Source organism: Natrix helvetica, assembly GCF_964273705.1.
Source record: "Natrix helvetica genome assembly, chromosome: 5".
NCBI lineage: Eukaryota > Metazoa > Chordata > Lepidosauria > Squamata > Natricidae > Natrix > Natrix helvetica.
The window spans coordinates 76,536,949-76,562,917 of NC_138551.1; the positions used below are offsets into that span (position 1 = coordinate 76,536,949).

The 25,969-nt window shown below is 40.1% G+C and overlaps 1 protein-coding gene across 2 annotated transcripts in view; it reads right to left on the reverse strand.

Moving 5' to 3' along the window:
• The window catches only part of MYOF (myoferlin), a 116,988-nt gene that overhangs the window by 39,509 nt on the left and 51,510 nt on the right, over nt 1–25,969 (reverse strand). The window contains exons 16-27 of one of the 2 annotated variants that reach the window (XM_081953909.1): nt 25,281–25,363; nt 23,773–23,811; nt 22,294–22,418; nt 19,030–19,146; nt 16,574–16,751; nt 15,493–15,617; nt 14,776–14,882; nt 12,015–12,207; nt 11,376–11,528; nt 8,600–8,731; nt 5,431–5,594; nt 1,863–1,977 (exon numbers count right to left, since the gene is read on the reverse strand). In XM_081953909.1, coding sequence (XP_081810035.1) covers nt 1,863–1,977; nt 5,431–5,594; nt 8,600–8,731; nt 11,376–11,528; nt 12,015–12,207; nt 14,776–14,882; nt 15,493–15,617; nt 16,574–16,751; nt 19,030–19,146; nt 22,294–22,418; nt 23,773–23,811; nt 25,281–25,363 — 1,531 coding nt within the window. The remainder of the gene's footprint in view (nt 1–1,862; nt 1,978–5,430; nt 5,595–8,599; nt 8,732–11,375; nt 11,529–12,014; nt 12,208–14,775; nt 14,883–15,492; nt 15,618–16,573; nt 16,752–19,029; nt 19,147–22,293; nt 22,419–23,772; nt 23,812–25,280; nt 25,364–25,969) is intronic. The other variant, XM_081953910.1, reaches the window with a different exon arrangement.

Consider the following 25,969-nt stretch of genomic DNA (forward strand, 5'->3'; position numbering starts at 1 on the left):
GACTAGGAAGACTAAGACTGATTGTTTTCTATTTGACTCCTCCTGTTGTACAATTGGAAGCAGCCAACTAGGATCCAATTGCTGTAAGCTAGCAATAGAGTTAGGTGCAACTTTTTTATGGATACAAACATGAATTCTGGATGCATAATTCATTTTACAACTCAGTGATGTACATTTCAGTTTGCTTGCACATTGCAATTTAAATTTTGTTTTACACAGAAATAATCATAATAAAAACAATGTCTTTCCTTCAAGAGCTCAAGACAACATTTTCTCCACCAATTCTTCTCCGTATAATCTAGCAGACAAGTATAGGCTGAGAGTCAAAAACTGACCCAACCTCCCCTGCAGCACTTCCATGGCTGAAGGGGCATAGACAGGATGTTAAACATGGTTTGATAAACACAAATACAGCGTTCAGTATGTTAAGCCACGCAATTTGGGCATCCTCCTGGATGTCCGGCTGTCAATGGATGACCATGTGACGGCCGTGGCAAGGGGGGCGTTCCACCAGGTTCCCCTGGTGTGCCAATTGCGTCCCCTATTGGACTGGAGCGCCCTGCACACAGTCACCCATGCGCTAGTGACGTCCCGACTGGACTATTGCAATGCCCTCTACATGGGGCTTCCCTTGAGATGCACCCGAAGGCTGCAGTTGGTCCAGAATGCGGCCGCGCGGGCAATTATGGGAGGTACTAGGTACTCTCATGTAACACCTCTCCTGCACGGGCTGCACTGGCTACCTGTGGCTTTTCGGGTGCGTTTCAAGGTGTTGACTATCATCTTTAAAGTGCTCCATGGCACAGGACCTAGGTATTTGCGGGATCGCATCCTGCCCCATACATCCCTGCGGCCGATTCGCTCTCACAGGGAGGGACTCCTCCGGGTGCCGTCCACTAGGCAGTGCCAGCGGGCGACACCCAGGAGTAGGACCTTCTCTGTGATGGGCCTGACCCTCTGGAATGACCTCCCCCCCCCCCCCGATATTGGAATAACCACCGATCTCCGCTCCTTCCGTAAGAAGCTTAAGACCCACCTGTTCAGCTTAGCTGGCCTGGCCTAACTGTAGTTTTGTGTCCCTCTAGCCTGTATTTTAAATTTTTAGGGGTAGGTTTTTAGGTTGTTTTAATTTTTAATCATACTGTACAGCCTAGTATTTAATTTGATTTTATGGGTATCTAAGAATATTTAATTTTGTATACTGTTTTTATTGTGTGGTCTGTACACCGCCCCAAGTCCCTTCGGGGAGAGGGGGCGGTCTATAAATTTAATAAATATAATATATATAAATATAAGCCATAATGGACAGATCATATTCTGCCAAACTAAACAAGCCATATTATGGTTTAGTATTAACTGAAACTTTGTGTATATAGCTTAAATCTAATGAGGTCTTATAGCAATGGCCCTTAGACTTATATACCACTTCACAGTGCTGTAACAGCCCACTCTTAGTGATTCATAGAGTCAGCACATTGCCCCCAACAATCTGGGTCCTCATTTCACCCACCTCGGAAGGATGCAAGGCTGAGTCAACTTTGAGCCTGGTGAGATTCAAACTGCTGAACTGTTGGCAGTCAGCCGAATTAGCCTGCAATACTGCATTCTAACTACTTCACAATCATGGCTCTTATGAGGTTGGAAAGAAATTGCTTAGACTTTCCAGGTAGGTCCTCATCAAGTGGCTTCTCTCTCTCTCTGTCTGTCTCTTTGTCTCTCTGTGTGTGTGTCTCTTTATCTCTCTGTCTCTGTCTCTCTCTCTCTCTCTCTCACACACACACACCAAACACATTAAGTCAGCCATACCTGGGGGGAAAATCTGCCACACTTAAAATTGCTAAGCCATCAGAAGCAGCTCTTACCACATCTGTATACTGATCTTCAGCTGCTTTCCATTCTCCCCCAGGATAACGGCTCTCATTTTGATATACTTCATCAGTGAATTCAGTATGTCCAGCATCTGCTTCTGTCAGCAAGCTGTGGAGCCAGAAGAAAGACTTCAAACCATTAGGTAACAGGGGATGTTCAACAAAAGACACTGCCCTATAGTATAAACCTGAGAGCATGGTTCTTTTTAAAAGGCTTTTACAAGGGTTTTTTTAAAAAAATATTTATATTATCTATTTTTAATTAATATAAAGCAATTGTAGCTATTTTTAATTTTTCTGAACTTGTTTTGGCAATAACAGCAATTAATAAATCTGCAGCTTAGTAAGATCTGATGCCGACATTGGTGACATACCGCTCCCTCTACTGGGAGCAAAATTATGTGTTTCTTTGCTTCAGAACAGAACATTAGGGAATAAAAATTTAAAACCAGGTAGGAGAAGACAGAAAACTAAGTGAAGGATGGGGGAGGAAAAGGATGAAAAGTTGAGATGAAAGGAGGAAAAGTTGAGATAAACTGAGAAGAGTAGAAGCAGTGAGCTGATAGAAGAGCTGGGGCAGAATACACAACAGAATACCTTATGCCACCACGCCTGAAATTTTGGGTTTGGAGATCCTAGAACTACGCCGCCTACGGTCTGACCTAAGCGTAGTATGCAAAATTATCCTCTATAATGTCCTACCTGTCAATGGCTACTTCAGCTTCAACCACAATAATACACGAGCAAACAATAGATACAAACTCAAGGTAAACCGATACAAACTCAATTGCAGAAAATACGACTTCAGTAACAGAGTGGTCAATGCCTGGAATGCGCTACCTGACTGTTGTTACATTCCCAAACCCCCATAATTTTAACCTAAGACTGTCTACTGTTGACCTCACCCCATTCCTAAGAGGTTTGTAAGGGACGTGCATAAGAGCACCAGCGTGCCTACCACCCGTCCTACTGTCTCCATTTATTCGTACCCATTTACTGTGTTCGTATTTATGTTTATACTTATATCTGTTATCTTTTACATGTTTGACAAACTAAATAAAATAAATAAATAAAAACATTCTGGTTAGCTGGGATGAGTTTGATTCTGTTTCTCCCAAGAAAGTGGGCAAGGTTTTGGGGTGATTGAATACGATCACAGCTACGTTAGGTCCATATCAGGGGTGGGTTCCTTCCAGTTCTAACCTCTTCTATAGAAGAAGTTCCACAAAACTACAATGCCATTTAGAACCGGTTCCAGCTCCCGCCCCCCGCCCGTCCGCACATCATCAAGATGAAAAGCGAGAGGAGGAATTCTGGGAGTTGAAGCCCACAAGTCTTAAAACTATCAAGTTTGACACCTCTAGGGTTTTTTTTTCTAAAGAGTTAGGGGTGCAAGGGTCTTGTAACTTGACAGCTTTAAGACTTGCATGCTTCAAATGCCAGAGTTTCTGAGCCAACATTTTGGTTGCTAAGCAAGAACGTTGTTAAGTAAGTTTCACCACATTTTACAAGTTGGCCATGCCCACCCGGTCACATGGCCAGCAAGCCACTCCCACTCGGTCACATGGCCGGCAAGCCACTCCCACAAAGCAGGCCACACCTACAGAAGAGGTTCTAAAAAAAATTGAAACCCACCACTGGTCCATATCCTCCTGAAAAGTGATATGTGGCTGCGCCACATTATGTCTAATGTTACAATGTTGGAGAGAGCAATCCCATGTTCCATAATGACTATATTGTTCTGCTTTCTTCTTAAGAGCCGGTCACTGGATGCATTAGTACTGGAGAATTTCGTTCAGTTGCTAACCTTCCCTTTCTGGTTGTTGAGAAGGAAGTAGGCCTACAGCAGATTATCTGGATCTGTTGCAGTCAGGTTTCAGGCCAAGATGTAGCACCAAAACAGCATCAGTCATGTTTGTGGATGAAGGTGGATTTTAGATAGGTGTAGCATATCCATCCACACCCTGACATGAAAATGCTGGATAAGATTATCTATCAGTACAGAGTCGAGAATCATCAGATAATAGTCAGCTATATATCTCTGTCCCAGGCCATCCACGTGATACAGTCAAGGCATTTTCCTAGGGCTTGGAGGCTATATAGGCCTGGATGGGAAAGAACTGGCTTTGGCTCAATCCTCAGAAAAGTGACTGGCTTTGGGTCTTAGGTCACATGTATGTAATCATTGTAAATGGGGCTACCCTTGAAGACGTTGGAAATTTCAGTCCAGAATGCAGTGAAATATAATATGCACATATGGTACTCCACGCCACTGCTGCTATGTGAGCTGCACTAGCTCCCAGTCAGTGTAGAGGTGCAGTCTAGACACCAATTGTCACTTTTACAGCCTCATATGGCTCTGTTTGTTTGTTTTTTTAAATAAATTGGATAATTATGTTTTTAATCATTGTTCACCATCCAGAATTCTTCTGGTTGAACAAATACATTTGTTTAATGAATATATAAGTAGCATAGAAGAGAATAATTGGTTAAAAGCAGAGGAGAAAATTCTAGTGGTGATGGAAGAGATCTAAAAAACACTATAAAGCAGTGGTTCTCAACCTTCCCAATGCCACGACCCTTTAATACAGTTCCTCATGTTGTGGTGACCCCCAACCATAAAATTGGTGTCTCGGTTTCTAAGACCATCGAAAATATGTGTTTTCCGATGGTCTTAGGTGACCCCTGTGAAAGGGTCATTCGACCCCCAAAGGGGTCCCGATCCACAGGTTGAGAACCACTGCTATAAAGGAAGACAGCCGAAAGAGAGTGGACATAGTAGATGGACTGAGCTGGTTGGGGACGTGGAAAGGAGGTGGGGATGCTGGAAAGGTCATAAGTGTGAAAAACAGTCATACGTCACTTTTTTTTTAGTGCCGTTTTAACTAAACAGTTGTACGTCAAGGACTACCTGTACAAAGGAGTAATTCCAGTACAGTTAATAAAAGCAGGAATGTTATCACAGAGAATCTGCCCATGTCTCAGGAGTACGCCTCAAAACTAGAGATATGTACCTAGCTTCCACTTATCTTCTGTCTTAGCATGGATTACATAATCAGTGAAAGTAAATATATTAAAAAGTAAATAAAATGTTATTAAACTGCTTATTGAGAAAATGCAATTCTTCCACCTGCTGATAGCTGAGATTTCAGTAAGACTGGTCCGTTAGCCAAGTTACATTCTGAAGATTACTTGGTTTCAGACAAGCTCCTTTTCTGCCCCTTGAAACTTAAATTTGCCTCTACAAATCTTTGAGAGGCCCTTAAAATAGCATAGTTATTTCTCCCTGGGATGCAATAAACCCTCGTTGGCTTCTCCAGAAGTGTCAAAACAAGCTGGCACCCATCAGCCCTTTTCTCAACATTCATAATTTAAGGAAGCCTTTATGTTACTTTCCCTTGGCATAAACAGGTTTATGCAGGAGATCTTAATAGAACTGCTTTTGAACAGGAGTTAGCATTTTCCTGCCTTCCTTTCTTCCTGCTAAATTTATGAGATTTCCTCCAATGGAAATTACATAAGGTTCCCCACCCCTTTTATGAGAATCCAGCCAAACTCTGACCTTCTTTCAGGATCAACGAACCACTCGTCTTCCCACTCCCATCCTTTGGGAGGCAAAAAATATTCTCGTTTCAGTTTGATTTTTCCTGTGACATCCGAAAACTTGTGGCGTCCAACAAGCCCTCTGGTTCCCCATTTTCCAAACATAAGAACCTGGTTTTCATACTGTTGGCAAAAAAAGTAAATACAACTTTAGAAAAACGAATCTCTTCACTGTCAGCATTCCAAAGCCATCAAAACAAAAAGTCAGGTACATGTTTAAAACTTCTTTATACTCAAGTCTATAATCATCACTCCAGCCTTTCCCAGGATAGAACAGAGTAACAGAGTTGGAAGGAACCTTCTAGTTCAACCCCCTGCTCAAGCAGGAAACCCTATGCAACTACTTCCCGCTTTACTCCATAAATCTCCATCTAGATGAGATGGGTAGCACATCCATTTAATAAATAAATAATTCCTAGTCAAGGAGTCTCCAGGCAGGGGTGAAATCCAGCAGGTTCCAACAGGTTCTGGAGAACCGGTAGCGGAAATTTTGAGTAATTCAGAGAACCGGCAGCGGAAATTTTGAGTAGTTCGGAGAACTGGCAAATGCCACCTCTGGCTGGCCCCAGAGTGGGGTGGGAATGAAGATTTTGCAATATCCTTCCCCCAGGAGTGGGGAGGGAATGGAGATTTTGCAGTATCCTTCTCCTGCCACCCCCACCAAGCCACGCCCATAGAACCAGTAGTAAAAAAAATTGAATTTCACCACTGTCTCCAGGTTCTTCTTCATCTTGTCACATTCTTCTCCCTAATGAAACCTAAAATCCTAGTTGTCAAAAACAGATCTTGGTATTTTTCTGCCCACACGGAAAAGATATCTATATCAAATATTACACCAATTCCCAGGGCTAAAAAATGTTTAGGTTTATACATCAATGCTCAAGGGTCTTGCCCAGCAGATATAGCGTATCTTTTTTCTTTTAACATAAAAGCACACCTTTCTTTCAACCTTTCTCACATCAAACTGTTACAAACTGTTTGAAGATCTCCTAATAATATTCATGGGCTTCACTAAGATCCCGTTGTGCTCATCACATGTTTGTGAGTAATGTCAAGAGAAGCCCGAAAACGATTTCAAAGATAAAACTACTGGAATTAGCTAAAAATTCATGAAGATCATGGAAGGAGGCAAGGATGGAGCTGGCTGGCCTCTCAAATAAAGCCTGAGCAATGTTTAAATGACTCTAAAGCCATGGGAACTTTTGTAGAGCTTTAGCTAAGGAGAGGCTTTAGAACTATAGATTAAATGAAGATTTGAGCACATTCACCAATCTCTCTAATGACAACAGTGAACCCAAATATAACCCACCTATATGGCCTGCAGATCCCTATAGCAAGTTTATGTGCCCTATAAAACTGGCCCTTTAGATCTTTCCCCTGAATCCATAGGAAATGTTGCTTAATTTGGGGGAGAAAGGTATTTATGTCCAGGACCAATTCTGCTTATTCTTCTGAAAAAGTGCTGATGTTTCAGACCCAACCTCTCTGGTAATATTAAAAGTAAAGGTAAAGGTTCCCCTTGCACACATTTGGTAGTGTTCCCAACTCTAGGGGGTGGTGCTCATCTCTGTTTCAAAGTCAAAGAGCTAGCGCTGTCTGAAGACGTCTCCATGGTCATGTGGCTGGCATGGTTAAACGCCGAAGGTGCACGGAACGCTGTTACCTTCCCACCAAAGGTGGTTCCTATTTTTCTACTTGCATTTTTGACATGCTTTCAAACTGCTAGGTTGGCAGAAGCTGGGACAAGTAACGGAAGCTAACTCTGTTACGCGGCACTAGGGATTCAAACCACCGAACTGCCGACCTTTCTGATTGACAAGCTCAGGGTCTTAGCCACTGAGCCACAGCGTCCCCCCAGTAATATTAGTGCATGCCCAAAAAAAAGTGTAGCCTCCAACCGCAAAATATTTACCTGCCATGCATAACAGCTGCAGCTGTCTGAACTGAAGCACCTGCTACCTTCAAAATCAAGCTTTGAGCTGTAGCAGCCTGAAATAAGGTCTTGGATTTAAATTTAAAAAAACCACTGAGAAGGATAATATCGTGCAAAGCTATGAAGCTGTTATGTCTTTTGCTGTCTATCACTTTATTTTCTGCTTTTATATTAATGGGCACTCAAGGCAACTATCACAAAAGAATAAGTAGGGGAATGCAAAACAGCACATGTTTCATGTTTTCAGATGGCAATGTGCAAAACCAGTGATAGACCTATTAACTAATAAAGGTAAAGATTCAGATGTGCCCTTGAACAAGTAGTTGCACTATTGATTTGATCAATCTTGGGCAGAAGCTACTGTACGTGTGTCCCAAGCACGTCCCACTAAACCAGGCATGTCCAAAGTGCGGCCCGGGGGCCAAATGTGGCCCTTTTTCAAATTGCAAGCGGCCCGCAGCCTCTTCTCCCCACCGGAGTTATTTGTTTAGTCTTTCATAAAATACCGTTTTTTTCGAAGTATAAAGATACATCTTTTCCCCTCAAAAAAGAGGCTAAAAATCTGGGTGCATCTTATACACTGAATACAGCATTTTTTGCCTCCCAAAACTCTGCCCCCTTCACCAAAATGGCTGTGCATAGCCTTTAGGAGGTTTTCAGAGTGATCCTGGGGGCTGTGGAGGGCATAAATGAGCAAAAAACGGGCCATTTGTTGCTCAACTTTTCCCCCCCTAGCCCCCAGGAGCACTCTAGAAGCCTCTTAAAGGCTATTCATGCCCTTTAAAAAAAAGGCCCATTTTCGTGAAAAATGGGCCATTTTGGGGAGAGTGCAAAAACTTTTTTTTTAATTTGCCTCTTCAAAATCTTGGTGCGTCTTATACTCTGAAAAATACGGTAGTTAATTCGCATTTAATGTTAAGGGTTCAAAGAATGTCAGGCTGAATGATCGGCCCCACACATTTTCACCTCACCAAATCTGGCCCTCCTTGCAAAAAGTTTGGACACCCCTGCACTAAACGAACAGGAGCTGTATAACACATTACATAAGTAAAATTTTCTTTCATTTTCAAGTCCTGAAGAGACGTGAGAAAGAAGAACAAGAAAAACAATGCTGAAGTCTGATTTCAGAATATTAGCATAAGGGCCCAAACCTCAACTTCCCAGAGTAATGACAGAGTAATGATTAGGCACATACCATTTCAGCAAAGACACTGAATGCTCCTTCTGCAAAGCTATTGAATTTTTTGTCGACTGCACTCAAGCCAAGCCAAAAATTGATTCGCAGCTGTGCTGGTATTTTGACATTGTTGTTTTTGTCTTGTGGGTACTAGAGTATGTTTTAAGAAAGAGAGAGAGAAAAAAAAACACAGTCATTTCCAATGTGTCTTCGTCACAATAAAAGACATACAGTACAGATGTCCACTGTGCCCCACAGTGTAGCTTGTGCTTTTTCTATCAGAGGCTACTCCAAAAAAAGTAGAAAACGAAAAAACAGAGAAGTTCAAAGTATAAACTTGTCCTTGATTTGACTTAAGAGGAAACAAAGATAGCCAGATGGTTAATCTATTTCCTGTTTTTCCAGTCCCGATGGTCAATCTACAATGCTTTGCCACAACCCAATTCCGAGAATGGAGATTGTAATCACTGCTAATATTTCCTTACTATAAGCAGCTTGAAGATCAGCATTGTTATGTTGAGACACCCTAACTAGTGAAAAACTGTTTTCTTCTGAATTGAAATTGGAAGCATGTTTTAGTCTTACTTCTGGACTTTTATAACAGGGGTGGTCTTTCAAATATTGCTGGACTGCCCCCTCCAAGAGGACGGAAATATACCCTTCTAGAGGACGGAAATATAAGAAGTAGTGAAAAAGGCGACAATACACAAGACATGAAGGAGGGAGGGGCTGCGGCTCCGCCTGGGGACAGGGGGGAGGGAACAATAATGGAAAGACTCAGGTCACAAAAATAAATATATCTGGAATATCATTGCAATTGTTGATATATTAGAAAGTGGCAAAAGAGATGATTGAACACATGGTTGATACAATGTATAATAAAATGCTGTTTCTGCTTATCCTTTAACTTTTGTTTTTGTTTTTCTTTCTGTAAAAGTTGTGAGAATTGGAGAGATTCCTACCTCTAGCACGATGGAGCTGCCAATTTTTTTCTGTATATCCACCTACCCTTTTCCCATAAATTTTAAAAACCAATAAAATTCTTTAAAACGGGGAAAAAAAATATTGCTGGACTGCCACCCTTATCAGCCTCAGCCAGTAAGGCTGGCCAGGGAGATGGAAATGAGAGGTCACAGACTTTCTACCTCTGCTTCCGAGTTTAAAAAACACAAATGGCATGTCCTTACAGGGGCCAGTTCTCCTAGTTTTGTTTAAGCTATTTTTTTTCTGAATTTTCCTCTAGGATGCAAAGGATCAGCCCTGGACAAATGTAATGACAGCAAATAATCTTGGGAGGAGTGCTTGAATATAAGACTGGTTAATGACCTAACAGACCCATCAGCAAAGGGAGGAGTGCCTTCCCAATTTTAGGTTTTTTTTAGTAGTGGGAGTTAATTTATTAAAATTTAATTTATTAAATTTATAGACCGCCCCCTCTCCCCAAAGGGACTCGGGACGGTGTACAGACCACAAATAAAACAATATACAAAACTTAAATATTTATAAATACCCATTAAAACAAATTAAATGATAGGCTGTACAGTATAGTTAAAAATTAAAACAACCTAAAAAATCTATCCCTAAAAATTTAAAATACAGGATGGAGGGACACAAAAACTACAGTTAGGCCAGGCCAGCTAAGTTGAACAGGTGGGTCTTAAGTTTCTTACGGAAGGAGCGGAGATCGGTCGTTATTCTAATGTCGGGGGGGGTCATTCCAGAGGGTCGGGCCCATCACAGAGAAGGCCCTACTCCTGGGCGTCGCCCTCTGGCACTGCCTAGTGGACGGCACCCGGAGGAGTCCCTCCTTGTGAGAGCGAATTGGCCGCAGGGATGTATGGGGCAGGATGCGATCCTGCAGGTAGCTAGGTCCTGTGCCATGGAGCGCTTTAAAGATGATAGTCAACACCTTGAAATGCACCCGAAAAGCCACAGGTAGCCAGTGCAGCCCGCGCAGGAGAGGTGTTACATGGGAGTATCTGGTACCTCCCATAATTGCCCGCGTGGCCGCGTTCTGGACCAACTGCAGCCTTCGGGTGCATCTCAAGGGAAGCCCCATGTAGTCTCAAGGGAAGCCCCATGTAGGAGGTGGTTAATATTGGGGTTCACACTGTGCTAAAATACCATCGTTATCTGGAGGACATCGCCAACCTATTTTCCATAGTGATCATATCATTAATTACAGAAATAACTATTCTGCAGTAGGCTGGTATCAGTTAGAGCCAGTTTGGTTTAGTGGATAAGGTACCAAACTAGAAAGTAGGAGGCCATGAATTCAAGTCCAACTTGAACCATGAAAGCCAGCTAGGCGGCTTTGGGCCAGTCACTCTTTCTCAGCTCAACCCACCTCACAGGGTTGCTGTGGTGGAATAAATAGCAGGAGGAAGGTGTGTTGGCTTGAGTTATGTGTAAAAATAATAGAGGTGGGATGCAAACAAACAAACAAATAAAAAATACAGTTAACTAAAGCAAACAGACTTCTCTACAGAGGGGTATATTGTGCCAACTGAAATGTTTGCTTCAGTTTTCTCTAATCTTGCTGCATTGGCTATATAACTTTCAGGATTTCTACCAGATTGAGAAAAATTGCTGTATTTACTTTAATTCACTGACAGAAAATACCAGGAAATGTCTAGTTTGGACAAATTAGGAGAAAACAGATACCATTACAAACAAATGGATCCTGGGCCTATCTATTGATTTAAAAGTTGCATTCACCAAACACTGGACCAAACCTAGTTAAGAAATGACTGACTGACCAGCCACAGACATGCATGCATGGAGTTAATGGTACCTTTAAAAAGACAGTCTGAGTTTTCCCACAATATTTGCCAGATGCTTCGGGACATGTTGAATGTAAAATCTCATGAGAAGGAATACGTGCGTAGGCCAGTCTCTTCTCTCCCCGGATCATCCATATAAACACGTCAGGTATACTGTTTTGTGGCTTTTGTTTTCAATGAAGAAGAGAGTAATGAAATAGCTTTATTAGTCTTGCTAATATCCGACATTATTTGTAGACTTCCTTGGAAATGCCTCATCAGAGAACAGGCCCATTTTAAAGTGCTTCCTAGGCCAACTTGTTTTCAATGTCAGATAAAATGGAGCAGAGCTTGCAAATCTGCCGTATACTGTACATTTATAAATGCCACTCACATTTACAATAAACGCATGCATCGGCAGCACCGTCTGTATAAGTCACAATTATGTCATGCCATTATGGCTCATGACATCAATGTACAAATGACGCAATTATGTTACCAGCATCGTGGCAGTTGACATAAGTTGGTAAGTCGTGCCATTTATGTCATGGGATCATGATGCATGTGTTGTCCTTTGCCCATGGGTGCCCAAGTAAGTGTGTGTGTGTGTGTGTGTGTGTGTGTGTGCGCGTGTGCAAACAACCCTCCCCCAATGCATACAATCCATTCACCTCTTCAGTTAGTTGTATTAATTTGTCCAGCCAATCTTCGATGTCTGGCAGAGTGGCCTTCACATCCATGGCTTCATTCCTGAGTCTAATTGCTGCTTCCTGAATCTGATGGAGGGACTTTGCCCGCAATTTGAGGATCTGTGTGTCAAGGACGGTGACATTCTGCTTGCCTTCTAAGCGAGGCAGCTCTTTACTGAAAGGAAATGCCAGTAATTTTTAGCAATTAAATCTCAATCAGCAAATACTTAGAAGGTCATAAAAATCGCCACAAACTAATGCAATGTAGTAATGCCCCAGAGGTCTTAAGAAACCATGATGGAAAACTCGGAATGCAACAAATGTACAAGGGGGGAAACTGTTGTCAAAAACAGCAGGGTTTATGAGTGGCGCAATTCAGAAAATCCTATTCCTTTTGTTGGGGAAGAGTCTCAAAATGAAAATGCATGAACATAGATGTGAAAATAAAAAGAGTAAAAACCTCAACTATATTATTATTATGTTAATCTTTGGTGAGATTCACATCCTTTGGGGCTGCTTGGTAGCGCAACAGCTCGAGTCCTAACCAAGGACCTAGGAACTATTAAGGTAATGTTGGAGGATATTGTTGTTGTTGTTGTTGTTATTATTATTATTATTATTATTATTATTATTATTATTATTATTATTATTATTATTATTATTATTATTATTATGTTAATCTTTGGTGAAATTTACAGCCTTTGGGGCTGCTTGGTAGCTCAACAGCTCGAGTCCTAACCAAGGACCTAGGAACTATTAAGGTAATGTTGGAGGATATTGCTGCTGTTGTTGTTGTTGTTGTTGTTGTTGTTGTTATTATTATTATTATTATTATTATTATTATTATTATTATTATGTTAATCTTTGGTGAGATTCACATCCTTTGGGGTTGGTTGATAGCTCAACAGCTCAAGTCCTAACCAAGGACCTAGGAACTATTAAGGTAACGTCGGAGGATATTATTATTATTATTATTATTATTATTATTATTATTATTATTATTATTATTATTATTATTATTATTATTATTATTTTCTTTATTCATTAAACATGAAACTCAGCCAAACTGAACATTCAAAAATGCATTACAAATACCATTGAATGGTGCTAATGGTTGATACGGTTTGCTGCCAGAGTCCTAGGTATCAACCAAGTACCTTCTTAAAATATAAGATTTCCGGGTTTTTTGCAGTTCCGCTGGTGTTATGGCAGGAACCTGCAATTTATTGATGTATCTTTTAAAATTCTTGGACATGGTGCCAAGTGCCCCAATGACAATGGGTATCACTGTTACATTATTATTATTATTGTTGTTGTTGTTGTTGTTGTTGTTGACTTTTCTATAGAAAAAAAAGTAGTGGATACAATTATATTTACAGCCACTTGGAACCAATAGGGATCAGTCAAGTTCTTCTCTTTATTAATTTGAATCTTTATTACAAGCACTGACCAGGATTCTACAATAACCAAAAATTAAAATTAATAGTTGCTATTCTAAATAAAATAAGGTAAGTTTTATTTATAAGTAGAGGTGAAACGAGGTAATCTGGATTTGTCTAGTTTTAGGAACAGTACTACATAATTAGGCACATTCAAGGAAATGAAATCACATTAATGTTATAAACAGACATTGTACACAAAATGTCAGAATTATCTGGGTACTTTGCCAGATAGGAAGTTATAAAGCAGGTGTATAACAGGCCATGAGCTCTGGATCTGATAAAGTCTACTCCATAAGAACAGAAGACAGCAGAAGTGAGGAAGTTCATTGCAAAAGAGATATGATTGAATGTTGAGGTCACAATAGAAAATATTAGTAGCCCAGGGTTGAATTGTGGAATTCTTGATCCTTTATTGTTTTCAACCAAATTGAAAACTTGTAAACCGAGTTGAAAACCAAGTTTAGTTTTCAAAACAACCAGGTTCAGAGAGCACCGTAGTACTCCATAATGTTGAGATCATCAGCTGATCTCAACATTATGGAGTACTACGGTGCTCTCTGAACCTGGAGGATGGAAGGTTGGAGTTTCTCTAGTTTGTAATAAGGATTGCCCTTGTGTTGTGCTGTGAGCTAGTGAGGAGGCGTCTATACTTTGATGGAATCGTAGGGGTCTTTGTCTGAGGCAGGGAGGATCAATTTGGGCCTCATAGAATTAGGTACAGATGAACTGTGTTTGATCCTCCTCATATCTAAAAGTTTGGTGGGAGAGAGGGTGAAGCCTCCATTTTGTTTGTCAAGATTTATTCTCTCTACAAATATCTTCAATAACAGTTGTTGTCTTTGGAGTTTTTGTTTCAAGTATCTTGCTGGCTTTAAAAGGAAGATATAGGTAGCACATGTGTCTGGGTAGGAAACATTGATCTAGTTGCACTTCCAAATATCTAGCACATTGCTTAAGCATAGTAAGTGCTCAGCCTCAGTTGTATTTCAACATTGGAATGGTCCTCTCTTGACACCCATAATGTAATTTTTGAGGGGATGTCCTTTTTCATGTAGGCTGAGACAGACTGTTTGGCCCAGAATCACCTAGCCAGCTTTCATGTATAAAGAAGGATTGGAACTCACAGTCTCCAATGATTGGCTCAGAGTCACCCAGCTGGCTTTCGTGCCTAAGGCAGGACAATCCCCTGGTTTCTAGTCCAGCACTTTAATCACTAATCCAAACTGGCTCTCAGGTACAGGAATTCTTAGCAATCTTAATTTTGAGGCAGCCACAGAGAAGAAAGATACAGGACAGCTTACCTTAGGTCCACCATAAGTTCATCGATCAGCTTCAACCATATCTCTGCCAACTGATTTTCTGCCATCTTTGTTTGTATTCCTGATTTTAAAGCTGTCAGGTTTGCTTGCTAGGAAGGGAAAGAATTGAATAGCCAATGCCAGCTTCATTTTTATAATTCACCAAAATGACTTTGGAAAGACCTACCGTAGTTATTCAAGTTTATTACAAACATTGTGTACATCTCTATATAGGACAGAAGTCAATAACATTTAAGACCTTCAATGATTTCTCCCTTGCCTGAAATCTTACAAGATTTCTATGATTTATACTAATGAAAACTCTGAAATATCACAAAATCTCTGTTAGAATTTTGGCATTCTTATGTATAGTGATATATTGTGAAATTGTAATAATGTAACTGGGGATAGCATAGTTATTTTAGAGGTAACAGACAGCCCATAAAGCAGGGGTGTCCAAACTTGGGAACTTTAAGACTTGTGGACTTCAACTCCCAGAATTCCCCAGCCAGAATGGCTGGCTGGGGAATTCTGGGAGTTGAAGTCCACAAGTCTTAAAGTTCCCAAGTTTGGACACCCCTGCCATAAAGGTAAAGATGCTGTATGACCAGCCTATTCTGAGAAACTGGATATAAATCTAATGCTGGAAATTCATAATACATGCATTAACATTAAATAGTTAATAATAATAATTGATTAAAATAGCTCCAGGCTACTTACCAATTTTGCTATCATGGCAAGAATCAAGTTTAAAGGATCCAATCTGTGACTTATATCCTCCCAGTAAGAAGTCAATGTTACTACTGGCTTTGTGTTTGCCCATGGTAAATAATAATAATAGTTTCCTAAGATGAAACATTGCTAGATGAATAGTCATTTATTTATTTCATGAGATTTATATTCCACCTTTTCTCAGGAGCTCAAAGTAATATACATACACAGCATTTCTTTCTCAAGTTTTTCCCCAGAACAAACCCTACAAGCAGTGGTGGGATTCAAATTTTTTTACTACACTTCTGTGGGCGTGGCTTGGTGGGCGTGGCATGGCTTGGTGGGCGTGGCAGGGGAAGGATACTGTAAAATATCCATTTCCACCCCATTCCAGGGGACAGTTACTACAAAATCCCCATTTCCTCCCAATCAGCTGGGACTTGGGAGGCAGACAATAGATGGGGGTGGGACCAGTCAGAGGTGGCATTTAGTGATTCTCCAAACTACTCAATATTTCCGCTACCGGTTCTCCAGAACTGATCAAAACCTGCTGAATACCACCTCTGCCCACAGGTTATGATGGGCTGAGAGAAAATGACTGACCCCTGGGCTAAAAGTTGAAATCCACCCATCTTTAAGGTGTGGGGTTAAAGAAACACTAGCCTAATTAGAGCATTTAGATTTCCTGGTGTTTTCTCATTGTAAGTTTGACCTGCAAGCTCTTTTCAAGATCAGCTAAGGTTATCTAAGTGCTAGTACTAATTTTGTAGGTTAAAAATTGGAAGCAAATAACGAAGTATCAAATGGAGAGAGGGTGGGAGGGAGAGGGGGGAGGGAGGGGAGGGAGGGGAGGGAGGGAGGGAGAAAGAGAAGAGGGAGAGAGAGGAGGGAGAGAGAGGAAGAGAGAGAGAGATATTGAGATTTCATACAATTTAGAGGTGTAGTAAAAAAGTCAAGATGGTAACCAAAACTGTGTCATCAAAATGTTACCTGCTTTTTTGACCATAGCTCTGATTTATATAACAACATGTAAACAATATTTCCTCTTTAAATAGGTCACCATGGTAGGATCCCCAACTGCAGTACTCACCATCAAATACAGGTCGGCTGTACTGGGTGGTTGATGCCAATGGTTTACAGGTGTTGTCAAATTTATTGCCATAATTGCCAATGCTAACTTCAAACTGGATGGGCTCTCCAATATCTTGCAACATGGTGACAGAATGAAACACAGCACAGAGACTGTATTTTCTTCTGCGCTGGTATTTCTAGAGGATCAACAAACATGTTGGCTTATTTATATTTAAGTAAGTTTACCGAAGTTTACCCTAAAGTTTTAATGGATTAATTATTATCTGTAGCAGGATGCATATTTACTTAGGCTTAGTGACGCAGTGGTTAGAATGCAGCATTGCAGACTAACTCAATGCTCACTGCCAGGAGTTCGATTCTGATCGACTCAAGGTGGACTCAGCCTTCTATCTTTCCAAGGTCCGTAAAATGAGGACCCAGATTGTTGGGGAGAATATGCTGACTATGTAAACCACTTAGAGAGGGCTGTAAAGGACTGTGAAGTGGTATATAAATCTAATTGCTGTTGCTGTTGCTATTGCTATTATGCTGGGGCCACATTCAAACATCGAGTCCCTTTCTGGGAGAGGGGCGGTCTAAAAATCTAATTAATAAATAAATAAATAAATAAATAAATAAATAAATAAATAAATAAATAAATAATAAATAAATAAATAAATAAATAAATAAATAACAAATAAATAAATAAATAAATAAATAAATAAATAAATAAATAAATAAATAAATAAATAAATAAATAAATAAATAGGCTGGACCAGGGCAAAGAATCATGTAAGAGTGGTATAGAAACATAATTTCATTTAATTTAAATTAAATCATGAAAGTTAAAAAGTTGGAGTATAATAAATATAACTACCTACCATGTTACTTAATGGTTTTTATTTATTATATTTATTTATTTTATCATCTTCAAAGTTATAGCCTGTGTGGTCTTGTCCGCAGAGTAGGGTCAAAAAAGTCAAGATGGGAGCCATGATCATATTAATAGAGTCTCACCCCTTTTTCCATGCATTGTACAGACTGCTGCCATTTTGGTTTTTCCTGCAGATGCCCTTATACACTGGGCAGATGAAAACTGCAGTTCTAGAAGGGTATGCTAAGAAAATACATTGTAATTCTTAACACTGCTAAACAAGCAGGTGCAATGTCTCACATGATTTGTTTTGACTGCAATAAATTGTAAGAGTATTTTAGCACTTCGCTGTATTCCATATTATCTATCTATCTATCTATCTATCTATCTATCTATCTATCTATCTATCTATCTATCTATCTATCTATCATCTATCATCTATCATCTATCTATCTATCTATCTATCTATCTATCTATCTATCTATCTATCTATCTATCTATCTATCTATCATCTATTTTTTGGGTCTTTTAATGACCTTGTAATATAATCCCTTGCATCAGGATGGAGTCGGGGCTACTGAATGGAGCTGAGGGTTTACTGACTGGATGCCCTACCTGTTGCCAATGCAGAGTTCGCAGCTGATATTTATTCATTGTGCCCAGAGAGAGAAATACCTGCCACTACCTAGGATTGAAGTCTCGTGATTGTGAGGAGAACGCTCCACCACTAGGACACTGCATCACATCTATCTGTCTGTCTGTCTGTCTGTCTGTCTGTCCATCCATCCATCCATCCATCCATCCTTCATCCATCTATCCATCCATCCATCCATCCATCCTGACCTCTACAGTCCAATGGTCAAAATAATAACAAGTTCAATTATAATTCACTGGCAATTTTAGCAGATATTAGGTGGTACATCTGATGCTTTTCCAGGCATACATACAGTACTAATTATTCAATTGGTTCACCCTTGTACATTTTGTGGTCAACCTTATACATCTTATGGGATGGTTTGTAGTCCTGGTAACACTATGGATATGCCGGGGTCATTTTCTTGGCAAAAACAAGAAACAACAATTGTGTTGTTGTTTTTGGCGAAGCTTGATTTTGCTGTCGGAGCCATGTGGAGAGCACTCATTGTCGGAGAAGGTTGACAGGCCAAAGAGATCTCATCTCTGTGCCATCCATCTGCATGGTTCTGGGTTTTTTGATAGCTTTTTAACATTTTAATATGTATAGTTTTAAATTTTGAATTGCTTTTCTATTTATCACTTTATGTTCTGAAGCCACATAGAGTCATCCTATCAGGGAAATGGGAACCATGTAAGTTTCATAAACTTTCTTTTTAAAAATGTCCAATCTAATTTACAAAAGCTTATACCCTGGGATTTTCTGATGGTGCCTAAGCATTAGTCTGTTCCAAAGAAGAAAGATCAGCTAGCTTAGGGGTCCCAAACTTGGCAACTTTAAGACTTGTGGACTTCAACTCTCAGAATTGAAGTCCACAAGTCTTAGTGTTGCCAAGATTGAAGAGCTCTGGGCTAGATGATGCTTCTTCTTATGACAGTTGTTTACTGAGAAACAAAATGCCACTTACCTCTACAATTAACACATCATCGCTGGGTATAGTTTCAATTTTATTGGCATGTGGTTTGCTATCGAGCACCGTAGATAGTTCAACCAAGATTCTGCCTCTGTAAGAGACACCTTCTTCCTGCAACAAAAGCAGTTTTCTTCAGTGTATAGTTAGCACAATATTCTACATTACAAATACAGCACCATATTCTTCAATTGATATATTAAATCCTACAGATCGGAGTAAAAGAGTTATTTGCTTTATAACTACATTGACAATGTGCAGTTCCAGCTTTTGCTACTGAACCCAAGAAAACAGGTTTCAGCAGGTGTTGTAAGATGGGAGGGTTTTTTTTAGCCTTTAAAAGTTTAAAAGCGCCTTGAATTTTGGTTTGTTTAAAATTGACTTCCTTCTCCTGATTGTGTTAACAGCTGTGGATTGTAACTATCTCCTGAGCTGCTGTTTGTGGAAAGCAATGGGAAGCCTCTTGTGTGCCAACATCTGGCTCTTATAAATAGGGCCAGGGAAAGTTGTCAAAAGCACCAAGATTGTGTGTGCATATAAGTGAGTCTCTCTCTAGCATAGGAGGATATATTCTACATTCCTATGCACGCTTGAAATATTTGCCCTTAGATATTTATATTGACTTTTTCACCATCGCTCATGCCCTTGTGATGTTCTGCCTGGATTACTGCAATATGCTCTATATGGGGCTCGAAGAGCATTTGCAAGCTTCAGCTGGTGCAAAATGCAGCTGCATGGGAAGTAAATGATGTCAGTTATTTGGCACATGTAACAACATTACTCCATGGACTGTAATGGTTGGCAGTATGTTTCTGGTGCTGAATAACAGAATAACAGAGTTGGAAGGGACCTTGGAGGTGTTCTAGTCCATGCTCAAGCAGGAGACCCTATACCAGCGATGGCGAACCTTTTTTGGCTCGCGTGCCACAAGTGGGGGGAGCGCAGGGGGGGTTGTGTGCGGGCGTCCCGTACCCATAATGCAATGCGTGAACCCCCCCAGTGTGCATGCGCGCACAACAGGCGCGATCCCCCCATTTTTACATGCTTTTTTCACCCTCCTCAGGCTCCAGAGGCTTTATAGGAGCCTGGGGAGGGAGAAAAGAGCCTCCCCCGCCCCCCATCCAGAGGCCCTCTGGAGGCTTCAGGGACCATCCGGAGGCTTCCCTGAAGCCTTCAGAACGCTTAAAATGACCCTCCAAGCAAACCAGAAGTCACTTCTGGTTTGCTCGGAGGGTCGTTTTAAGCGTTCTGAAGGCTTCAGGGACTGTCCGGAGGCTTCTCTGATGCCTTCGGAGCGCTCAAAACGACCCTCCGAGCAAACCGGAAGTCATTTCCGGTTTGATCGGAGGATCATTTTAAGCATTCCGAAGGCTTCAGGGAAGCCTCCGGACGGTCCCTGAAGCCTCCGGAGGGCCTCTGGAGGGGGGCGGGGGAGGCTCTTTTCACCCTCCCCAGGCTCCTATAAAGCCTCTGGAGCCTGGGGAGGGTGAAAAAATGGCTTTTAAAAACGGTGAACTCAGATGGCCAGCGCACGCATGCGCGCTGGCCAGCTGACAGGGCAGCGCCTCGCGTGCCTCGCGTGCCCTGACAAATGGCTCCACGTGCCACCTGTGGTACACGTGCCATAGGTTCGCCATCGCTGCCCTATACCATTACAGAGATGTAGCTGTCCTCTCTTTTCTTTAAAAACTCCAGTGATGCTCCACCCACAACTTCTGAAGGCAACCCATTCCACTGGTTAATTGTTCTCACTGACAGGAAAATTCCCCTTGGTTATAGGTTGGATCTCTCCATGGTTCATTTCCATCCTCTAAAGACCTGATTATGTGCCTGCCCCTTAAGCATGTATAAGGTTTTGTGTCCTGAAATGTTAACAACCATAGATTGTGACGTTTTCCTTGGCAGCCAGCTATATTTTAGCTGTATTTTAATTTTTGTATTGTGATGGAAATTTTGTTTACCAATTCTCTTATGATTGTTTGCCACCCAGAGTCCCTTGACTGAGATGGGAATAAGTAAATAAATAAGCAGTGTATTGGGTTCCAGCAAAACACTGGAAAAGAATAATGCAAATATTCTATTAGAGACTAGAAACTTTCTGATATATCCAGTGCATGACTTTCCAATTCAAACGCTGAAATCTTAAAACTGAAATCTTTGAAAAAATATGCAGCTAAAACAAGAGACGTAATTAATCAAATTCTACCCTACAATGTCTTTTAGCAAGAGATGCATTTTTTTCATACTGCCTAGTTTTGCATGGTATTCTCTGTTCATATGCAGCCTTCATACTTAAATCTGAAAAAAATGGCACAATACATAAGGTTTTGCAATACAATAATACAATACAATAGTAGAGTTGGAAGGGACCTTGGAGGTCTTCTAGTCCAACCCCCTGCCTAGGCAGGAAACCCTATACCGTTTCAGACAAATGGCTATCCAACATCTTCTTAAAGACTTCCAGTGTTGGGGCATTCACAACTTCTGGAGGCAAGCTGTTCCACTGATTAATTGTTCTAACTGTCAGGAAGTTTCTCCTCAGTTCTAAGTTGCTTCTCTCCTTGATTAGTTTCCACCCATTGCTTCTTGTTCTACCCTCAGGTGCCTTGGAGAATAGTTTGACTCCCTCTTCTTTGTGGCAACCCCTGAGATATTGGAACAATGCTATCATGTCTCCCCTAGTCCTTCTTTCTCTTAAGCTAAACATACGCAGTTCCTGTAACCGTTCTTCATATGTTTTAGTCTCCAGTCCCCTAATCGTCTTTGTTGCTCTTCTCTGCACTCTTTCTAGGGTCTCCACATCTTTTTTACATCGTGGCGACCAGAACTGAATGCAGTATTCCAAGTGTGGCCTTACCAAGGCATTATAAAGTGGTATTAATACTTCACGTGATCTTGATTCTATCCCTCTGTTGATGCAGCCTATGACAGTGTTGGCTTTTTTGGCAGCTGCTGCACACTGCTGGCTCATATTTAAATGGTTGTCCACTAGGACTCCAAGATCCCTTTCACAGTTACTACTATTGAGCACGGGTTGCATAGGGTTTCCTTTCCATATTAAATGGAAAAAACTCAACACACTTAACCTTCATTAGCCGAAGCAAATAATTTCAATACTTAAAATCTGGAAGAATTCATTTCTGTATCATTTTGGAAAACAAACTATGACTTTTTTTATGAAAAGGAACATAATTTCAAAAAACATTTGTGTGAAAACAAAACTGCAAAAAAACAACTATCTAGAAATATTCAAGAACCAACCTTTCCATAATTTAGCTCATCATATGGGTCTGGAAATCCAGTGTATTCTCTTGGACTTCCATAAAGATTCAGGTAACAAGGCCCAAATGTTGGCAGGAAACCTACTTCGGTGTCACCAGTACTTGCTAATAAGCAAACATCATGATTAGGAGACATTAAAGCTCACAGTGTGACCACTGAGTCTAATTACAGCAAGGTAAAATGTTAATATTAATAATTAGTAAAATGAGAACATGTTTTTATTTACACGGAGAAAATTTAAATATTAATGACTATTTCCATCTATATATAGTCATCCAATCTATTAATTCCAGCTGTTCAAGCCAATTCCACTGTATGCCTGAGGTTGGGAAGTGCCAGCCACTAGGCCACATCTGGCCACACAAGGAAGCCCATTGCAAGGTATCAGAAACTGAGCAAAATCATGGTATAAACATGACTGACTAGCTATCTTATGAACAAGGGACTCCTTTATTCATAGACTTGCCACAGATAAAACCCAAGTCCCTGGGGTTATAGACCTGGAAAGCTCATTTAGCCTCAAACTCATTGATATGTGTCTGAGCAGTCTCAGCAGCTGGGTGTCAGGCCTGCAGTCATATTCCTTTTTTTAGGATCTTTGGCCTGCCACACTCTCTATTATTTCATTATGCTGTTTCATTAGTGTAGTAATTGGGAGGGAGAATAGAAAGGAGCAGAATTGTGGAATGTGTTGTTGTCATTCTTTTATAGAAGCCAAGGTCATCTTTGTCTCCTCACCTGACCGGATCAGCTGGGTGGAGATGCCAGCATGGCCGAAGAAGATTGGCCCATGTGATGGATTTATGGGTGTGGGGAAAAGATCACGAACTTTCAACTGGGTGGAATCCCAGGAAGTTTTCAGATTTGGGATTCCACAGTTTGTTGCCAACATGCCTGTCTTATTAAATTGGAACTTTAAGGATAGCTCTGCCTTGGACTCTGATTTAATTCTGCATGATATTTGGAATGCTGACACTGGGTGGATGAACTGGTTTTCCTGGCAATTCTTTATTTTGCAGTCATTTTCCTCCAAGTTACATTGCAATGTATTTTCCGCAAAACCACACCCCATATGATGGCTGGGCTATCCAATATTATACTGGGTCACCTTTGATGGCTAACACTGTTCAGGTGTTTGTATTTTCACTGAGCCAAGAGAAGCACTGAGATTTAAACCACCAACCAGCCACAGTCTTTTAGCAGTGTGTAGATATTGTACAGCCAGATCACTGAAGTAATAATTGTACTAAAACTCTGATATACAGCCATGCCAAAGCCAAAAGCATTTTTTCCAATAATGCCAAGCTGATTAACATTATTTACAAAAAGATAAATGTATTGCTGCAGCCATTAATGCAATTTTAAGCAATAATTTGGGTAGTTCTTTTGATTTGAAAGAAATATTACTTAGGACCAAAGAAAGCAAATCATATTACACTCCAAGATATGATTATGAACCTTCATATGATGAAGCCCCAGCTCCCGAAGATGAAAGCTCTGCATTTTATAAAAAGACAAGAAATTGCTTAGCAAATAAGACAACAGATTCAGCAAATATATTAAACATTTTACTCAAAATGAATCTTAACAAGTTGGGAGTATCAAAGCTCATAAGAACTTAACAAGAGCTACAACAATTAATTACACTATCATTATGGCGATAATCATACAACTATACATTTTGTTGTCATGACTACAATAAATTGGGCAGTGAGGAGCACCTCAAAATAATCCTATCTCGTTTTTTTAAATGTAATGTGTCCCTAGCAAGGGTATCCATAGAGCACTATAAAAAGTCAGCGTAATGTTTCCTATTATGTTAGGTTTGTTGTTGTTACTATTGTTTTACTTTAAAAGACTTACCCATTAACTTCAACAAGAGATAAAGTATGAACAAGATTAAACCACTACCACTAGCTCTATTCTGAATAGTTTAGACAAATGACAGATATTATCAAGTAAGAAACATTCAATCAAACCACACAGAATTTAAAACAGATTTCAAATTATTTCCATGACTTGGAGCATATTTCATACGACTACCATTTATATGGAAGGACTAATTTAATTAACTGTGACAAATAAAATATGTAATCAGTATGCCTTTTCCTCAAGAATAAAATGTTCAGATTAAAAGAAAAACAAATCCTGCTAAATAGAAATCAAAAGAATAAGCTAAGAAAAATGGTAAGTATACATCTGATCCAATGACAATACAATATTTATATTTTATAGAAGGTAGTATGTGTCTGTGAGTGTGTGTGTAAATGTTTTGGCATGTTTGAATTTGAATATGGCCAACCATCCCTTGTGTTTTCATACCACATTTCTATAGAATGGAGAAAGCCTGCATGATAACTCTAGAGCAGTGTTTCCCAACCTTGGCAACTTGAAGATGTCTGGACTTCAACTCCCAGAATTCCCCAGCCAGTGCTGGCTGGGGAATTCTGGGAGTTGAAGTCCGGACATCTTCAAGTTGCCAAGGTTGGGAAACACTACTTTAGAAGAACAACACTTAAAAATAATTGTTTGACTTGATTTAGAACTATATCTTGCTTCTTTCTGTGTGAAATGATATATTGCTAATAACTATTTAGCATACACTAAATAACAATTCTGAAAGTAAAGTCAATACACATGGTTCACAGTGCTAAATTTAGCCAGGCAAGAATGTTAAATATCATTCTGAAAAGATAAGAGAACCAGTAGTGTTCTTATTTAAAGAAGACTTATTTAAAGAAAAAAATTCCATCACGTGCATGGTACTAATTAGCATGATTCCTCCAGTTTAGACGTTAATATTAAATCTGGATCAACCAGAGGAAACTTCCCCAAGTCTTTGATTGTCCTGTACCATATCTAAGGAAATACCATTGATTCTCCTTTGTGTTCATCGTCTTTCTGCTCTTGAGTTTGTAATAGTTATTTTGAGGAAACATCTACTGTAAGAAAAGAGACTGGCTTACCTTCAACTTCTCCACCAGAGGCAGCTATTTTGTAAAGGCATAAATATGTAGTGCCCACAACATCATTTTTTGTAAGACGATCCCTGCATTTAAATCCATCAATATTCATTTTAAATACACATTATTTTTAAATATTGTATCTGTAATACTCCTATTTAGAATACTATGTATCTGTCCTATTTCCTTATATGAACAGTATGAAATTCTGAGTGTTGATTATAGAAACAATAACTATATTGGTTAGCAAGACAACAGTATAGAAAATGCAGATGGTCATATAGCTAATATCTTATGGATGTGGGAATGTTTCACTTCCACTGGTAGCCAGCAGATGGCACAATGTGCAATCTTCAAAAAGAGCCTATCATTCTAGACTACAGTATTTCTTTTAGAACAGGGATTTCTCTCACTTCCTTATTCCCCACAATCTGAACTATCAACTAGAAATAAGCACAATTCACCACAAAACCATCCAAATATTTGCTGATAAAAACTCAAGGCTTTATTCTCAGTCACTCATGCCCTGGTCACCTCATGAATGGATTACTGCAATGCGCTCAAGATGTGGCTGCCTTTGAAAAATATCTGGAAACTCCAGCTGGTGCAAAATTCAGCAGCATAGGTAGCTAGTTATTCATGCTTCTTGAATTGGACATGTTACATCACTATTCCACAAAATGCACTGGTTG